Source organism: Anser brachyrhynchus, assembly GCF_964034855.1.
Source record: "Anser brachyrhynchus genome assembly, chromosome: 2".
NCBI lineage: Eukaryota > Metazoa > Chordata > Aves > Anseriformes > Anatidae > Anser > Anser brachyrhynchus.
In genome coordinates, this window is record NC_137695.1 from 946,892 (window position 1) to 965,066 (window position 18,175).

Genomic DNA, 18,175 nt, shown 5'->3' on the forward strand with positions numbered 1-18,175 from the left:
CGTGCTGCCTGTGACAGACATCTCCATTTCTTTATTGACCGCGGCGGTGCTTGGCTGGACGCCGGCGCTCAGCGCCTCGCCGGAGCTGCGGCTGCCTCCCTGGGGACACCGCTTGTTTATCGCCGTCAGGGACCTCGTTCGGGCAGAAACGGCACGGGCCGGGCCCCTCGGCTCCCCGAGGCCCCGTTTTTTGCCCATTTTGTGCCCTTTCTCCTCATCTTCCCCCATTTTATCCCCTCCCCCTCGAGCCCTGTGGGGGGGGGGGGGAGGGCCGCAGGGAGACAGCCTCCGACGGGGAGGCAAAGCGGCGCCTCGCCGAGGCAGAGGACTACATTTCCCAGCATGCCACAGCGAGGCGGGCAACCAGTGAGCGCGCCGCCCGCCTCGCGGTGGCATGCTGGGAAGTGCAGTCCCCCATTACACCCCTCTCTTATTGGGCAGAAGAGCTGTCAACCAGCCGGGAGGTTGACCCTCCGACCGCTTCGATTGGCCGGCGAGCGGGCGGTGGGTGGGGCGACCCGGCTATAAAATCGGCCCCCCTCGCGGCGCCGCGCAGAGCGGCCTTGCGATTGGCGGCGGGAGCTTTGGCGCCAGCTTCGGGGCGGGCGGCGGCGCTGACAGGAGGCCGGGGGGAACGGTGGAGGCCGCACCGGGAGGCTCCTACCGCCGCCGCCTCCTGCTGCTCTCGCCGGCCTCCCCCGCCGCCGTCAAGGCGCTGTTCCCCGCCGAGCTCTCGCCGGTCTCCGACCTCCGCCTGACCATGGAGCAGCTGGGACGCGGCTCGGCCGGGTCAGTGACTCCCCCCCCCCCCCCCCCCCGGGGCCTGTCCCCGGCCCTCAGCGAGGCCTGGGGGCTCCGCTCCCCTCAGAGCAGGGCCGGGGGCTCCGCTCCCCTCCTCTCCTTCCCTCTCCTCTCCCCCCCCGGAGCGAGGCCTCCGCCCGCTCCCCTCTCCCCAGGCGTGAGGCCAGGCCCGGGGGGTCCCGTCCCCTCTGCTCCGGCAGGGCCCGGGGGGCGCCTCTGCCCTTCCCCCCCCTGCGGAAACAGGGCCTCGAGGGCCTCAGCTACCTGCCCCCCCCCCAACTGCAGCCTCGAGGGCCTCTTCTCCCCCCCCCTTCCCAACTGCAGCCTTGAGGAACTCTTCTTCCTCTGCCCCCCCCTTCTCAACTGCAGCCTCGAGGGCCTCCTCTTCCTCCTTCCCCCCCCAAACTGCAGCCTCGAGGGCCTCATCTCCCCCCCTTCCCAACTGCAGCTTTGAGGAATTCCTCTTCCTCCCCCCCCCAGCTGCAGTCTTGAGGGACTCCTCATTTTCCTTCCACCCCCCCCCCCCCAAACTGCAGCCTCGAGGGCCTTCTCGTCTTTCTCCCTCCCCCAACTGCAGCCTTGAGGGCCTCTTCTTCCTCTCCCCCCCCCAAATTACATCCTCGAGGGCCTCCTCTTCCTTCCACCCCCAACTGCAGCCTCGAGGGTCTCTTCTTCCCCCTCCTCCTCTCCCCAGCTGCAGCCTCGAGGTCCTCTTCTTCCTCCCCCCCCCCCTCCCAAATTACAGCCTCGAGGGCCCCCTCTTTTTCCTTACCCCCAGCTGCAGCCTTGAGGATCCCTTCTTCCTGTACCCCCAACTGCAGCCTCGAGGGCCTCATCTCCCCCCACCTTCCCAACTGCAGCCTTGAGGAACTCTTCTTCCTCCCCCCCAAACTGCAGCCTTGAGGGTCTCCTCCTCCTCCTCTCTCCCCCCCTGCCCAAACTGCAGTCTTGAGGGCCTCATCTTCCTCCTTTCCCCCCCCCAAACTGCACCCTCAAGAGCCTCTCCCCCCCCCCCAACTGCAGCCTTGAGGAACTCTCCCCCCCCCCCCCAACTGCAGCCTCGAGGGCCTCTTCCACCCCCAAAATGCAAGGCCTTGAGCTCATACCTCCCCCCCCCCAGCAGCTTTTCCCGTGCTGTCCCCAAACCGAGGCCCCCAGGACTCCCTTCCCCCTCCTCGCCAGGTGCCCGATGCCCTCCCTGCCCCACAGAGCTCCCTTCCCCTCCCTTCCCCTCCCCTCCCCTGCAGCCCGGAGCCCCCCTGGCGCTCCTCCTCCCGCCGCGTTCCCCCTTCTCTGCCGCCCTTTTCTCCCTCCTGTTCGGGCCCTGCTCCCATGCCCACACGTGCTGGGGCTCCTGCTGCCTGCTGGGCTGTGTTCCTCCTCCCCTGGTGGCTCACCACGTGCCACCATCTTCTCCTATCTCTGGGCATCTGCCTCGCCCCCGAGCCCTTCCCTGTGCTTGGCTCCAAGGCTGCACGCTTTCCTCTTTCCCAGCTCCGCGGTTCGTCTCTCCTACAGCTCCGGCCTTGCTCTGGCCTCCTGCGCGGTCCTGAGAGCCCCCCCCTGCGATTCGCCCTTTGCTTTTTGGCTTTATATCACTTTCGTTTCTGTAATCTGCCTTCTTGATGATTCTCCCTTCCTTCAGATTCCTGGGATTCCTGTGAGCAACTCACGCCAGCCCCCTCCACGTTCATTGTTCTGTCCTTTTGACTTTGTGCCCTGGCGCACCTTTCGAATTACCTGGTGTGAGAGGAGAAGCCGCCCCGCGGAAGCTCCTCTCGTAATTCAGATAACGCGGGGTATTCCTGTGCACGATGTGCATCTCCTGTAACGAAGCTGCTGTGACCCCTGCCCACGTGTGAAGGAAGCGTGTGCCTGCGGGGGTCGGGCTGTCGGGAAGGAGAGGGGCGCTGCCAGCCCAGCGCAGCGCTCGTACCTGCGCCTGCTGCAGCTCCTTTGGGCTCCGGGTGCCTCGAGCCCCTTCACCCACACGCTGATCTGATGGTCCTGTGGGCGGGGAGGATCTTAGGTGATCAGCCAAAACTTGAGACCTAACTAGTTAAAAAAAAAAAAAATAGTTGTCTAACTCAAGCTCATTTTTGGATGGAAAGCAATCATTAAATCAGTGGCTGCCAGAGAGGGTTGCAGTCCCAAGGAAGGTAACTGGGCTCTGATAAAGGTTTTTCTTGAGAATCGTATGGGAGATGCTGGCAGGACTCCAGGCACTGGTGTCCTACTCCACGTTTAAAGTGGTTTTAGTCCTAAAGTTTTATTGCAAGGTGTCGTTTTGCTATATTGGAACCTTCATTTGTGAAGGTACAAGATCACGAGGGACTCTAAAGCATAGTTTCAGAAAACCCTCGTGGTTTGTGCGTTATTTCCTCTGCACGCCCCCTTCTCCAGCCACCCCTCATCTTTCTCGTTTGTAAGCCTCATTTCTAACGTCATCAATGCTACACATTTATATTTAAAAAAAAAATAAATACTGAAACTGAGGTCCCTGAAGGCGCTGAGCATGTTTGTGGGTGCAGTGATCTGGTGGTGGTGTTGTCTGCGTGTTCAGCAGCGCAGAGCGCACAAAAGTCAGCAAGATTGCTAAGCAGGAGTCCTTGTACTTGGCCGGCAGTAAATGTTTCCGGGTATGCTTCCCTGTGCTGTATAGCTGCCTTCACGTCCTCTTCTGCTGTATTCCTCACTTTACGAACATTTAAAATGAGCCCTGAACTTCTTTTACAGTCAGCACGGAAACGCTGAACAAGATCCGGGAAACAGGAATACCAGCGGTCTGCAGCGAACGGTGTCATCAGAGTCAACAGACTCAGGTGGGGTGTTCTCGGGGGATAAAAGTGGGTAAGGAACGAAGGGCACTGCATCTGCACTCTGCTTTCAGGGTTAGGATACAGAGCTAGCGCTCCCTGTAGCCGCTTCTCATCCTCAAGCTCGTGGAAGGCAGGCACATCTCCGTCCCTCAGCGAAGCTCCTGCCGTCCCTGTTTTGGGTTGTGGGTTTTTTAATTGTCCCGGAGCATGTTAGCAGTAGAGCTAGCATGGAGGAAAAACTGGTTCTGGCTCCAGATGGGGGCTCTTTGACACAGATAACTCATCCTAAGGAGGGGAAAAAAAAAGAAAAGCAAGACGTGGCTACTGACCCGTTCTGCTTTGTGCTCCAGCATGATTTGGAGAGACAAACCCCAGGTTATCAGGATGTTTTCTGATTGCCTTGATCTGCTCTGTGCGTGGCAGTAGGTCAACGCCTTATCGTGAGTGGATCAGCCCCTCGTGCAGCAGGGGTGGCTGAAGACGAATGCTGCTCTAGATAGCCCGAGATAGGCTTCCCCAGCGAGCTGGAGCCCCGCTATTCTCCGGTCTGTGGTGGCTGGCAGCTACTGGCCTGGGAGTGCTGCACGCTGGGGTTGTGCTCTGAGAGATAGCGTCTGGTTATTCACTGATAGGATCCAGCACGTACCTGCGCTCCGCTCTGAATGGGACCAGTTTGGGTTTCTGCCCTTTGGAGGGTGGTAACTTTGAAAGCAAGTTGAGTGGTTTCTCTCTTTAAACCCGAACTGTGCTAACCTGCCCTGCGCGCTTGAATCAGGGCTGTTCAGCAGGGTTTCCTTTGTGGCTTGGGTTTTGTTTGTGGCTTTTTGCATACAGAAGCTGGCTGTTTATCTTGAAATCTGGGGAGCTGCGTTCTAGGACTGATATTTGCCTAGAAGTACTCTCGATTTGCTTTTTTTTTCCCCTCTGGGTGAGATGGATTTTCAGTGAAAATAAAATAAGCAGTTACCCCATAATCTGTAGATTCAGAGAAGCTTCTGATACTTCACCGGTCCAGTGCTTCCACTGGAGTTTATGCACCAGTTTGTGCATGATATTTCTGTCTTCAAAGGAAGCCAGACAGTGAGTACAGCTGGCAAGCCACAAGGGGAGATAGATATACAGCCAGCTTGGTTATTCTACTTTCTTGTTTTTTTTTTCCTGCCTCCAAAGCAGGTCTCAAGTGTTTACAAAGTACTTGTAAGGCTTCTGCTGTGCTGAGACCACCGCCTGTCCTGTTAGCCGGGTGAATTTTGTAGCTGTTAGCTTAGATCAGTCGCTGAAGTAGCAACAAGTCTTGTGATGATCCTAGGGAGGTGTTCTGGTAAGGTGTGTGCCTGTCACTAGGGCTTGTGAATACTGTAAGCTTCTAGAGGATCTGTGTTTAAGCAGGTTTTGTATTTGCCTGTACTGAGAAGATGCTCTGTAGTTGTAATGTTCTGCTTGTGTTATTTTGCTCATGGAGTTCTTGCTTTTATTCCCAGTGCACTAATATGTGTTAAAAACGGCCTTTTTTTAACTGAGATGTAACTGAAAACATGGCTTAAAAAACCCTAAAGGATTAAATGACTTAGTAAGATATATGTGAGGGTATAAGCCAAGGTTATTCCATGTTAGGTGACTCAATGTCTTTTGGGGGAATGCTATAGTGAAGCCCAATAACTTGCATTTACTTGGTGCTCAGACACTGCTTGTTAGAAAATGCTGTCTGTCTTACGCAGGTTGTGCTTTGGATTCACCCAGTCCTCTGACCTCCAACGACATCATGGAGGAAACGTACGTAACCCTAAGCTAAGCCCGACTCCTGTTTCATGTTGTACTACTAACCAAGGCAGGCTGATGAGAAGCTTGATGTGCTTTTTTTTCATTTGCTGGCGTGTGTGCAGCGGGTTCTTGTCTCTTAAACTTGTAGAAGCGTGTGCTTTAGTGCTGGGCAGATGCTGGCTCGCTGTCTTGTCTGTGTCCCAGAGTACTAAGTCTTGGGTCTGAGTTGGTGTTGTACCAACCCAACCGTTTGTGTGTGACACTGATGCCTTACAAGGGTCTGCACCAAGTCACATGTAAGCTGTGGTTTTGACCTCAACACTTAAACTGTGACTTCTGCTTGTGTATGCCTTAACTGGTACCAAGAGGTTGCTTTTAGCTTGGAATTTGCCTCTCCCAATGAGAATTTTAAAAAGATCCTTTGCCCCTTTATTTATGGGGGCCAAATGCCTTTGGTTCCTGATTTACTGAGCTTTTATTCCTTTAATCTAGCTTCTTGTCTAGATGATGCTGAGAGGAGAGAGCAGGATTCCAGTTAGTGCTTTGAAAACTAGGAGGGGATAAGCTGGCTATAAATACCTCTTGGGAAGGACAAAGCGTCATCAAAAAGCATGTTGGCTTCTGTTTAGCATAACACTCTGACCTAAATAAAAGGTTGACTTTTAGTCTATCTTTTGTTAACTGTGAGGCATCTCAATTTCAGGTTTGAGAAAGCGATTCTTGAATCTAGCAGACTGAAGTAAGTATCTTTGTGTTTTAACTTCTCTGTTCAGTGACTTTTCTGGATTTGCCTCTAGCTTATAGTTTTGTTGAAAAAAAAGTGAGTTCTACTCACATTTATTTCAACATTGTCTCTTAAAAGATAGTAATCTTGGTTCTTTTTTGTTGTAGCATTCGACTGCCTCTCAGAAGAATACATTCACTGCCAGTAAGTGAGGGTGGTATTGATCTTGTGCAAATGTTAAAGGATTTAGTGTGTGAAGTGTTTTTAGTTGGATCTGTCCCACAACTTGCTAATTTATTGGCTTCAAGAACAGCTGCTGTGGTGCTTGACTTGAAAACTGTCAAATTTACAGCTTCTAAACTCGAAATCTTGTCCACGTGTTGATGTAAAATTTCAGTGATGTAGCTTTGTCACCAATGCAATTGGAGCACTGCATTTTGATACCTGCGTGAGGTGTCAGCATAAGGCTCCTGCACATAGGTGCCCCAACTTGCAGATGAATGCCTTATACTCCTGTTAACTCCTCTTTTGCTTAAAATCTGGTTGTGCAAAGGTTACAGCATGGTACTAAACTAGCCTTTCTCTATGAATTTTGTAGCAGAGGCTCCTGGGATCCAGTCCCGCTCTGAAGAGAAACCATTCAGATTCTCTGGATTGTGATGCTTTTCAACTCTTAGAGCAAAATGAAAACAAGGAGAACGTAAGTATTGCTTTTTGTCTGCTGAGATGGTAGTATAAGAGGTGATAGCAAGGAAGCTGAATTAGCATGCCCCTTCCTCAGCAGGTGTGGTGGAAGAGGCTTCGATTAGTGCCTGCCAGACTACAGCTCAGACATGACAAAGCTTTTGCACAGCTTATTTGGGGGAAACTTGCAGTGAAGTGCGACAACACTGATTATAGTGGCTGCAAACTGACTACAGGTTGTTAAAAATTTGGAAGGCTTTGACTATGCAGGACTGACTTTGTGCTATCGGACCTGACTAGTCTGTGGCAAGGCAAAATGTTTTCTTAGTGCTACCTTTAGATAGCTGCGAGGGGTGCCTCCAGAAGGCTGCATGGATCACCGTATCTTTTTTCCACTGGTGATACAGGGGAACCTGGGCTCCCCAGCAGCACAAATGCTCTTTTACCTACTTGGTCTGTAAGGCCTGGCTGCTGGACATGCCATCGACAGGTCTCTGCAGAAAAGCGGTGCTCAGGAGCAGGGGCCTGTCACCTAGCAACAAACGTAGTTCTGTTGACCAAGCCACAGCCTCGGCTGCCCTAGAAATAATTTCTTTTGCAGAGAAATTGACTGCCAAAAGGAATTAAAAAAAAGCCTTAAACCTGCAGATAACAAGAGGATGAAAGCTTGGTTATGTTAAATGAATCACTATTGTAACATCTTTACTTTGAAAACATTCACACTCCGATTTCTGTTGGCAGCAGGGAACTTATATCCAACATGTCAGCTTAAAGAGAGAAGATGCAGTGATCCTAGCAACTTACACAGTTTGTTATTTTGGTAAAATGATCACTTTTCTATTTTTTAAATTCAGGAATCATTCGAGTTTAAGAAGCCAACCAAACCAGCTTCTCGTAGTTCTGTGCACGTCCGTTCCCATGATGGAAAAGGTGTTCCTGGACAAAGGCAGAATTCCTCCTCAGCTCAGGGAGTAAGTACCGCGGTGTTCTAGACAACTAATTCCCACCTAATCCTCTGCGTGCGTACTGTTAGGGAAGAGGAAGAATTGCATCGTGGTTCTAAGACACTGCTGTTTCTTGTCACTACTCATGTGCCAAATAGGAAAGCTCATCTGTCTGTCAGATGAGAACACTCTTGTGTTTGGCTCATGAGGGAGATTGTTCTGTAGTCTGTGGAAGATGAGTAAATGCAGAGCTGAGGCTATGCTGCAGTAAGTCAAGTGAATGGGGACATTAGTGCAGAGTAGATGAAGTTAATTTGTAATTGTTTCCGTTATCAGTAAAATGGATATTTATATTGATGCAGATGCACTGGGAACAATGAAGCCAACTGTGTAGATGCAACTGGATCTTATCCAGATATGACATGCAGAAAAAAATATTACTTCATGTGCTGTTGCTTTGCAAAACTTTGCAGAAGCAACTAGAAAACAAACATGATGGATCCTTGCACAGAAACAGAACTGAGAAGCCAAGTCTTCTCTCCACTCCTTGAATCTGGTAGTACTTCATCGTGCTTAGTACTCCTGATCTGGTACTTGGGAACTATGGAGTTAATATTCCTGTTCCTGTGACGCTGTCAGTTCTTCCCCTTTGCATCTTCACTGAATAACTTCCTCAAGAGAAGAGGATTATTGTGTAACCAGGCTAATGAAGCACTCTGCAGTTGTAAGGATCAAATAAAGTACTGGAACTCAGTTTGGGGTTTGCTCAAGTCCATGTATTCCAAGTGCTGGGATAACCTCCATCTTTTCTGTAGTTCAGTGAGCAGCATGGCATCATCTGTTTGCAGTATCCTACTGTAAAGAGAATATTGGTAAAGCGAAGTATTTTTTCTCAGTTTCCATCTAACGAAATACCCACGGGTGAGCTGGAAAACCAGAGGTCAGCTTTCCAGCAGCAGTCTTCTCTAACTTCCTCTGAAAGCAAAGATGATGATGGATTCCTAGAGCTCTTAGATGAGCAAGATTTGAAGGTATGTACAAAATATCAACACTTTGAAAATCATCTCTATATAATGTTAGTCTGCCAACAATGTCTGCAGCTCATGTATGCTCTAGAAGTCAGTGCAGTATTATGTCGGCCTGCAAAAAGCTGGGTACTAGGGATTCCTGAAAGACTGAGTTATCTCTTGCAATGCTTCCATTTTTCTGTTTTTATATGTGCTGTTTCCTAGTGCAGGCAATGGTATTTACTTGGTGGGAGAGCAGCAGTTAAAGGTATTGCTGCTGTTCTGTTGGTAGCTGAATTGCATTGCTAGAGAGAATTATTTGAGTAGTTGGTTTTTCTAAAGAAAACTTGTTGAAAGAGCTAGAGGTAATATTTGCTTTCAAGCCACTTATACAGAAGGCTGTTTCTAATTGAACTTGAAATGCTTAATGCTTTGGAAGAATGGAAAGTAATTTGGAAGTAATGAATGAATTGATATAACTTACCTGTTCCAATATGCGTCACTTCAGTTCTGTTATTTTACTGAGTATTGGGCTAGTAATTATGCTGAATTCCTCAACCTGCTCTGGCAGCTGTATTAAATTGCAATGTTTGCCCAAGCTATGCAAGAGCTTTAGATACTTACATGGTCTGTCCCTGGTGAAATAAATGAGTGAACCTTCATTTCCCAGAACGATGAGGAGATGCCATCTGATGTGGCAAGCCTCTGGACTGCACCGCTAGTCATGAAGAAAACGGACAATCGGGTGAGTGTTCAAGCAGAGCACAGCAGAACAGAGACGGGAACTTTGTTCTGGCATCCATTTTTCACTCCTGGGAAAAGCGATCACACTGTCTCTGTTCCTACATCCCTAATAAAACAAGGTGTAGTATAAAAACCCTATGCTATTTTGTAATTGCTAAAGCCTGATGCCTGGAAGGTTGTGTCAGTGTAGAACAATGCTCATTGTGTGCATCTATGTTAATTTTCTTTGTACTAAAACACTTCATAAATGCGGAAGATTTTTTTGACTTCCCTTATCGGATACTTGTTGACATATCTTGAAAACATTTTTCATAGGCTTACCTGAAATGCCTGTAGCCCAATCTTCTGATAATAGACTGTGAGGGCAGTTCAGTCTCGCAGCAGAAGGCTTTTAATCTGCGGGTAGATTGTCTGCTAATTGATAGAAAGCACTCTGCCAGCACATCATTGTGCTCTCAGCTCACCCAGTCTGCACAGCGAGAGAAGTGTTACTGGCAATGTAGGTCCCCAATTTAGATGACCCTATTTACTTCCTGCTGTTGCTATGCAGTGACAGTCTTATATAAGGCAAAACTTTGAATAGTCTGAAAGCCTGAGGCTGGCTTAATTTCTAATCCTAATCTTTGCTAGACAACTCTAACTTCTCTCCTTGTAGGCCAAACGATGCCGGTTGTTTGGCTCTTCATCTCTGCCCAGTGGCGTAGGCAGAACTACCCAGAAAAGGATAGAGAGATCGCAGGAAGAGAATTCTCCAGGGAAAAGCAAGAAGAGGAAAAGCCTGCCCGGAACACCATCCGAAGACGCAACGGTTGGTGGCTTGGCATCCGGTGTTGTGGTAGAGAATTAATCGGGGAAGGTCAAATACAGTTGCCTATTTTATGAAGGTTAATGAATTGCTGATCTGCCAAAACTGCCTTCTCTGTGCATAGTGTAGGGGCTGAGGGGAGTTGGTGCACTGGTTGCGTGCTCCTGAGCCTCTTTCCCTGCGATCCAAAAGGGAAACTGAGTCACGGTTCAGGGTGTCAGCAAACACAGTTTTGTTACGCTGTGGGGAAGGGGTCTCTGCTCTCAGTGCTCAGTGTTCATCTCTAACCTGTCTCCCTCTAGAATTTGAAGATAGTAAAGACACAATCCTCTGCAGCAGAGATTGAAAGCATTTTGGACAGTGATCAGAGAGACCTGATTGGTGACTTCTCAAAGGTAATCGATTTGTTTTAATTGTCTCTTTTGGTAGTGATGTTTCGAACCAGCCCAAGCGAAGCACTTCCCTTCAATGGTACATTTTCACACTAACAGTGCAGGTTGTCACTGGGAACGGTGCTTTCATAAGTTAGATGTGAAGTGATTCTTTTGTCATTCAAAAATACTTACAAAATCCCTTCAGTATAGGAGCCAAAGAAAATCTGTCCCTAAGTTTTAGAATTCTATTTTAACTCTTACGCTTTGCTGAAGAGATTCTGGTCAATAAAGCATTTGTGTTACGAACCGAGCTGCTGGATGCTCTGCTACCAAGTATGTGGGACATGCTTGGAATTTCTCAATTAAATGCTCTCTGTTTTCTAGGGTTATTTGTTCCACACTGTTGATGGGAAGCATCAAGATTTAAAATACATTGACTCGGAAATGGTATGTGTTCCAGGGACAGTAAGGAAAATTCTTCACTTAAGAAAAATGTCTCAAAACATCTAAACTGTATTGTTGTGGGGGTATTCTTTGTGTGTTTTTTTCAGATTGTGTCTGTGCTGACTGGAAAATTCGCAAGCTTCATCAAGGAATGTGTGATAATTGACTGTAGATACCCATATGAGTATGAAGGAGGACACATTAAGGTATGTTGCTGACTCTGTAAGAGCAACGTGGAGTTGGCTGAAGTTGCCTATCAGGAAAAATGGGGACGCTTGGCACCATGTGGGGCTCTTCCTCACTAGAAGTGTCTCAGACCATGTGTATCTTCTGGCTGAGGTGCCCAGGTAGCCCAGAGAGGTTTGGGATCTCATTATGCTTGCACACTGCGTGAATCTCAGGATACTGAGCGCTCACTTGGTCCCTGAAGTGACTGCCCTCTGAGGAGGGAGCCTTTCCCTTTCCTTAACCAGAGGAGGTGGCCTGTGTGGCAAGCAGGGAGATGCATCCAGAGGAAGATGTGAGATGTTCCAGTGTCCAGCATCCTGATATCCAGGGGAGCTAAGATTAGAATACTGCATTTCATTTAAATGGTCACTTCATCTGTAGGACAAAGGGCTGTGGAAAGCGTAATTGTTCTTGGGGTCTGTTGCTCGAGTAAGCCGGCTGGCCCTCAAACAGTGAGGTGGGAAGTGAAATCCAACTAGCCACAGCCTCCTGCTGTTGAAATGGCCACCTGGGGCTGGTCACAGCCACTCAGGGCAGTGTTAGACTGTGTAACATTCTGCTTGGGTTTGAAGCTTTGTTCCCAATGCCAAGCTCCTCTGGGAAACTTGAGGGGAGAGCTCGCAAGGAGGCGGGATGGGCTTGTTGCTGTTCTCCTCTTACTTGGGCACGACTGGTGCTTAGGGACGTGGTTTAGTGGGTGACATTGGTAGCAGGGGGATGGTTGGAAAAGATTTTCAAGATCATCTGGTCCGACCTTAATGGTTCTGTGACTGCCTCTACAGGGTGCTGTAAACCTACATATGGAAGAGGACGTGGAAGACTTCTTGCTGAAGAAGCCGATCCTGCCATCAGAGAACAAACGGGTGATCATAGTGTTCCACTGCGAGTTCTCTTCGGAGCGGGGCCCACGGATGTGAGTTATCCCACAACACCAGACACGAGCTGACTGCCCTGCTGGTCGAGAGCATGGCTTTCATGGAGGCACCAGTTTTTGTGCTGGCATGCTGCTTAACGTGTGGTTTGTCATGAGTAGATACTGCTGGTGCGCTGGAACGCTTAAAAGTAGGAAGTGCGATCCAGTTAACCGCCCTTTGCAGTGAGCGTGGCTTGCTGGTGTTTCCCTAATGGGCAGCAGCTTGCTACCGCAGCCCAGGGAACGGGAGGCGCGGGGGGAGCACTGTCTTCGTGCGTTACTTGTCGAATGCAAGACGTGACGTGGGATCTCTTCCTGCTGCAGGTGCCGGTTTGTCAGGGAGCGGGACAGGCTGGGTAACGAATACCCCAACCTCCACTACCCAGAGCTGTATGTCCTGAAGGGGGGCTACAGGGATTTCTTCCTAAGGTGCCGTGTAAGTAATGCACTTAAATTCAGCCCTTCTGTTTTCTTCTTCAAAGAGAAGAAAGGATAAATACCCCAATTTCCTGCGGTGGCTTTTTCTGCTTCGTTCGGTGCTCTCCTGTACTGAGAGCAGTTAACATTTGGCAGTGATGTTCCCTTCACTTCTCTAAGCGGATTCCGTACCTTAGAGCTGTCTTGCTGCCATAGCTGAAATGTTTTTCTGCTTGTCTCTAGAGTAAAATATAAAACTGTTTTCCGCCTTTTTATAAGAACCAGGAGTTCAAAATGTCATTCAGAGAAGGAATTTAAGACTGCTTAGCCTGCAAGGACTAGGAGGGAAGAGAGAGGCCTGACAGTAATTGCTGTATGACGAATGGAAATGTCAAGTCTCTTGCTATACCAGGAAAGCAAAATTGGAAGCGCAAAGCTTGAGTTTTTCAACCCCTAATTCAGAAAAGGAGACTAATAGATGCCCAGCAGCTCTTCCCAGCGCCGTGAGGATGGTGCTAATTGCATTGCTTGTTTTCTGGTGCTTTAGCATTTCAGCTGGATGCTATTTCTCCTTGTTCTGGCACAAACTAGGCTATGGTCTGACTCTCACTTTAGTCCCTGTCAGGGCCTCACACTTTAGAGTATCTCTTAGATCACCTTCCTGTTCCAAGACTTGCTGCGCTTTCAAACAGGTGGGAGGGATTCCTTCAGCCCTTTTGCAGCCAGCGTGTCAGCGGCAGGGCAGGGCTGTGTGCTGCTCCCCACGTCTGCCCCCGCACCGTTTCCCACTCGTTGGGATGTTGGGTCTTGCAGCATTTGGGCCCGCTCGGGGTTGCTGCTGCTCACGACAGTCGTGTTTTTCGGCTCTCCTGCAATCCGCAGGCTCCCGTGTGGCTGTGGATGCCCCAGGGGTTGTTTCTGGCCCCTTGGCCGCGCTCTCCTGAGCTGGGAGGACCGAGGGCCTCAAGGTGGCAGCACGGAACAGCCGATGGCAGCGCTCACTGCTCTCGGATCTGGGAGAGCCAGGGGCTGCCCAGCCTGGAGATGCGTTTTTCACATCTTCGTTATTTCAAGGTGAACGCTGGACAGGCTTACTTAGCTTGCTTGCACTAAATATTGATGTCTGCCAGGACAGTGGGGTGAGAGCTCTGTGTAGAGGGCTGAAAGTCCTTCGTTTGATAGCTACCGCTTCTGAAGTAGCTGTAATCTCAGTGTCACTCGGCTTTGCTCGCGAACGCCTGGTATGCGACTCCTGCTTGTGCTCCAGCTCAGTGGGTTCAGTTCTGTTCGCTCTGGTGGCAGTTGTTTGAGCGGCTGCTGCCAGGCTCTTGGCGATGCTCAGAGACCATTGCCCCTGGCACACCGAGGTGAAACCAGCTTCTCTTTCCCCAGAGCTTCTGCGAGCCCCAGAGCTACCGCCCCATGCACCACGAGGACTTCAAAGAAGACTTGAAAAGATTTCGCACCAAAAGCCGAACCTGGGCTGGTGAGAGGAGCAAAAGGGAACTGTACAGCCGCTTGAAGAAGCTCTGAGGGCTGACGGGATGAGCAAAGACTGCGCGCTGCGGGGTCGGGGGGAGCTGTAGCGGGAGGGAAGCTTGCCTGCTCCTTGCTGGTGGTTACCGGGTGCCAGCCCTCTCCTCATCTGTCCTAATGGTAACGCTGCGGCCGCAGGCTTGAACCGAGCAACCCAGGTACCGGCTGGAAGCCGACTGTGCTGAATATTCTTGTTACGCTGCCTCAAGGAAACGGCTTCTCACGCTCTGACATCCACAAACTGTCCAACAGCCTGCCCCAGGAGGCTGGGAGGAGGCTGTCCTCTGCGGCGTACGCGGGGCTTGGCCTGGCATGTGGCGTGAGGAGGGAGGATATTTTAGTGCCTGTTAGTTTTTTAAATGCCTTATTTTATTTAAATACAGTCAAATGAAGCTAAGACCGCTGCAGTTAAATCATCTGGATTGTACTCAAGCTTTTTCTGCTGAAGGGCAGCCGGCTGTTGGGGGTGCGGGTGGAGGTTTAATGCTTTTTCTCAGCTGCAGCTTGGGTTGTGTTCTGGCAGCGTAACGCGCGGTGGTGCAGCACGATGGGAAACGCTCCCTTACAGCCAGGGCTTCCACGTCGCTGAGCTCCCGTGTTACGCTGAGGGAAGCCTCCTGAAGAAATTCCGTTGGGAAATTGCTTTTTTTTTTTCCGTAGATATCATGTTCACCTCATTTACTTAATCTCAATTGCTTTATTTTGTATTAACTTGAATTTAGCTGCTGCTTTAGTTCTAAAGAAATCGGTGTCTCAAAGTCGTCAGAATCTCTGGGAACTGAAGTTAATTCAGGACTGGACGGCCTGGGGTGATCCCAGGGGCACCAGGTGGCAAAGCTGTCACCGGTGTTCTCAGCAGCAGCGTTTGCTGCTGCTGCTCCCTCCCAGGCCCTGTGCGAGTGTCATGAAATGTGTCCAGAAGAGAGCCTGGCCGGGAGGGACCAGGCTCACGCCATCAGCGCGCCTCCCCGAGGCTGCCCTGAAGCCGTTCCTGCTGCCGTGGGTTTGCCTTCAGCCAGCTCTCCAGCATCCAAGTCTCTCCTGGCAGGAGAGGCAGGAAACGCAGTTAATTGCGGAAGGAAGAAGAATTCCTCGGGTAGTTTTGTTACCCTAGGGCTGAGCCGTACGAACTGCCCACCTAAAGCAGGGCTTGCGGTTCCGTGGCGTAGCGGGGACCTAAAACCTGAAGTGCTAAACCAGCTTTGCTGCCCCTTCTTGTGGCACACCCGCAGAACCTGGCGGCAGCTCAGTGACTTGAGGCTGAGGCCAGCCGCCTGCCCCAGCAGCGCTGTGCTTGCTGTAGCTCCTCTCACTGACGGCCGAGCGCCCTGGTGAAGCTCGCGCAGGCTGGGAGCAGCCACAAGTCCTGGAAACTGCTGTCACTTCAGCAGAAATCCACGTTTTCCATGGCCTGGCTCGCTCTGCATGAGCCAGTCTTGCCTGCTGTTACATCCGTGTCAAAGAATTGACTTGAAACAGAGGTGTCTTGTGTGGGCTTTTAACTTGACTTTTTAAAATTGTTTCTTAAAACCTGCTGTTAATCCTCCTGAGAACAGAAAGGGTAGGCTTTGAACTCTCTGACTTTCTCATTTAAAAAAAAAAAAAATTGAGCTTTGTTTCAGCAAAAATTATTACCTTGAGGGGGGAGATGAAATGACGCAACAGAAATCATGACTGCCCCGTTGCTCTTTGCGTGTCCCATGTCTCATGAGGCTTTGAACTTCAGAGGAAGCCGGTGAGGCCTGGGGGGGCTGCACTGCCGTGGGGGTTGCCTGTCGTGGGGCGCAGGCAGCACCCTGACCAACCCAAACTGCTTTTAAGTGGTAAAGAATCAGTTTAGCAATGCAACTGCCACAGGGGCTGTTTGAGTGCAACTTTGTAACCAGGCACAGAGTCACTGTGAAAGTTTAACTTGCCACATTCCAAAAAAAAAAAAAAACAAAACTAAAAATGGGTGGAGGGGAATAGATTCGTTTGAGGGGTGATGCTCTTTTGAGATTAGTTATTTGCAGTTTCTGGAGTAATGCATTGCAGCAATCCGTGGCTTTAGTTGTGCTCTGTGCAGGTGCCCCTGCCTTGCTGGGTATCCTGAGCTCCCTGATATTCAGGAAGCAAACTGCTGTGGGTGTCGCTGCTCTGCTCTTGCAGTATCGGAGCACGGAGCTGCAGCCCATGCTTTGCTCGGGATTGCCTCGTGCCCTGCTGAGGGGGGCACGCGGCCCCTCGCCTTACTCCCAGCCCTGTTCCCGTGTGTGCTGTGGTGAGCCCTGTGGGTGTGCAGGAGAAAGCTGCGCTGTGTATGTTTCCAACCAGGATCTGTACTATATCAGCCTGCGACTGTAATAACGGACTGCTGCAGGCAAAGAATAAAGTACTTGAACTCCAGCCTCTGTCTGCTGCCTTTTCCCTGCTAGAAAGGGTGCGGAAGTGCTCGGGGGGAATGTGCAGCTCCCTGGCGCGTTGAAAAGAAACCTGCATCGAAAAGAATCGCTGCCTTCCTGGCTTGCCTTTCGTGCTTCTGGGGTAACGTCAAACTGCAGCTCTGAAAAATAGCACCCTGCTTTCCTGGGTGCATCGGGAGCTTCTCTGTATGGTGTCTGTGCACCTGCAGGGGCCTGGGCAGGAGCCCATCGTCTCCTAGTGCAGTGACGGGCAGCGTGGGGACAGCCCAGCTCAGCACCTCTGCTCCTTCCAGGCCCCTGGGGACCTTTGGTCATCCCAGTGTCTTGGGCACGCCAGAGCTGCAGCCCTCTGACTTTCGAAGCTTGTTTCCGTCGTGCTCTCTGCGCTGCCGTGTTGCAGCTCCCTTTTGGATGAAGATCCTCGCCTGTGCTGGAGGCTTTCCCCACGGAGCTGCTTCCTGAAGGTGGCTTCAGCAGGAGGTGCAGGGCTGCAAAGCAGGTGGCCAACAACAACGGGGTCAGCACTAAAAGCTTCACTTAAAATGCAGCAATGTGACTTCAAATCCACTGGAGGCTAAAGCAGAGTAGGGGAGGGTTGTTTTTCCTTACTGCCTCCATCTGTCATACTTAAAACTGATGTTGAAAGCAGCTTACGGCTTCATCAGCCTTTGCCGTGAGCTCCTGAATGCCACAAAGCTCGGTGTTTTCTCTTTCTGCTTTACCTTTTCTGGCCTGAGCGAAAACTTGTCCTGTTGTTTATTTTGCAATGTTTTTGGCTCCTGCAAGCTGTGAAGGGCCGGCTGCTGTGGATGTGCCAGCAGCTCCTTCAGAGGGGGACTGAAAAGGGGCCGGGCATCCCCCCAGTGCTGCCTCCCTGCGGCTTTTCAGCCCCTGCTTTGTGGGGAGCGGCGGCATCTCTTAGCTGCAGGTGCTGTGCTGGCCAAACCGCGCGTCTGGTGGCCTTTTACACCTTCTATAATCCCTCTTTGTCGTTCTGCCTCCACTATTTCCTTTTCCTGGGGAGGGCTCGCACCCTTCTGCGATGTTATTTGACCAGTAAAGGTGCCCCCAGCAGGGGCACCAGGACTTCCCTCGGCTCGCGGCAGGAGCACAAAGCACGTACCAGGTGCCTGGTGCCCAGCGTGGGGGGAAGGCAAAAGGATCCTCTGCGAGGGCCTGAGTGTGACTGCAGTGCCCTGGGGCAGAGGTGTTCAAAATCCACCAATAAACCAGAATTGCACCAGGTGGCAGTAACCCAGCATCTCCCGTGGTTGCGCTCTGCTCCCCAGCGCCGATTTCCCCTGTTTGCTTTCCCGGAGGCCGGTGCCCCCCGCCCCACGGGGAGGCAGGAGGGCAGTAAGCAGGCAGCGAGCTGCTGCCTCTGCTGGGCTCTCTATGGGGAAATCTCAGACGTGCCTCAATGTAGTTAATTTTTTTTAAGGGCATTCACAGGGTTCTGCTGGGCAGAAGTTGTTTTGGTGAGAAAGCCACTGACTTCCCTTCTCGGCAATGGCTTTTAGTGACACGCGTGATGAAGATGTCCCCCAGAAAGCCGGTGTGTGGGTGGTGGTG

At 50.9% G+C, this 18,175-nt stretch overlaps 1 protein-coding gene across 1 annotated transcript; it reads left to right on the plus strand.

Moving 5' to 3' along the window:
- Window positions 1–469: 469 nt before the first annotated feature.
- CDC25A (cell division cycle 25A) lies at window positions 470–16,586 on the plus strand (the record flags this gene model as incomplete). Its single annotated transcript, XM_080579491.1, has 16 exons — window positions 470–789; window positions 3,538–3,623; window positions 5,339–5,393; window positions 6,085–6,120; window positions 6,273–6,309; window positions 6,704–6,805; window positions 7,644–7,760; window positions 8,630–8,764; window positions 9,411–9,485; window positions 10,140–10,292; window positions 10,592–10,684; window positions 11,048–11,110; window positions 11,215–11,313; window positions 12,118–12,248; window positions 12,573–12,684; window positions 14,058–16,586. Coding segments are annotated over 16 exons (1,755 nt in total), but the record flags the coding sequence as incomplete, so codon positions are not given.
- Window positions 16,587–18,175: the final 1,589 nt, after the last annotated feature.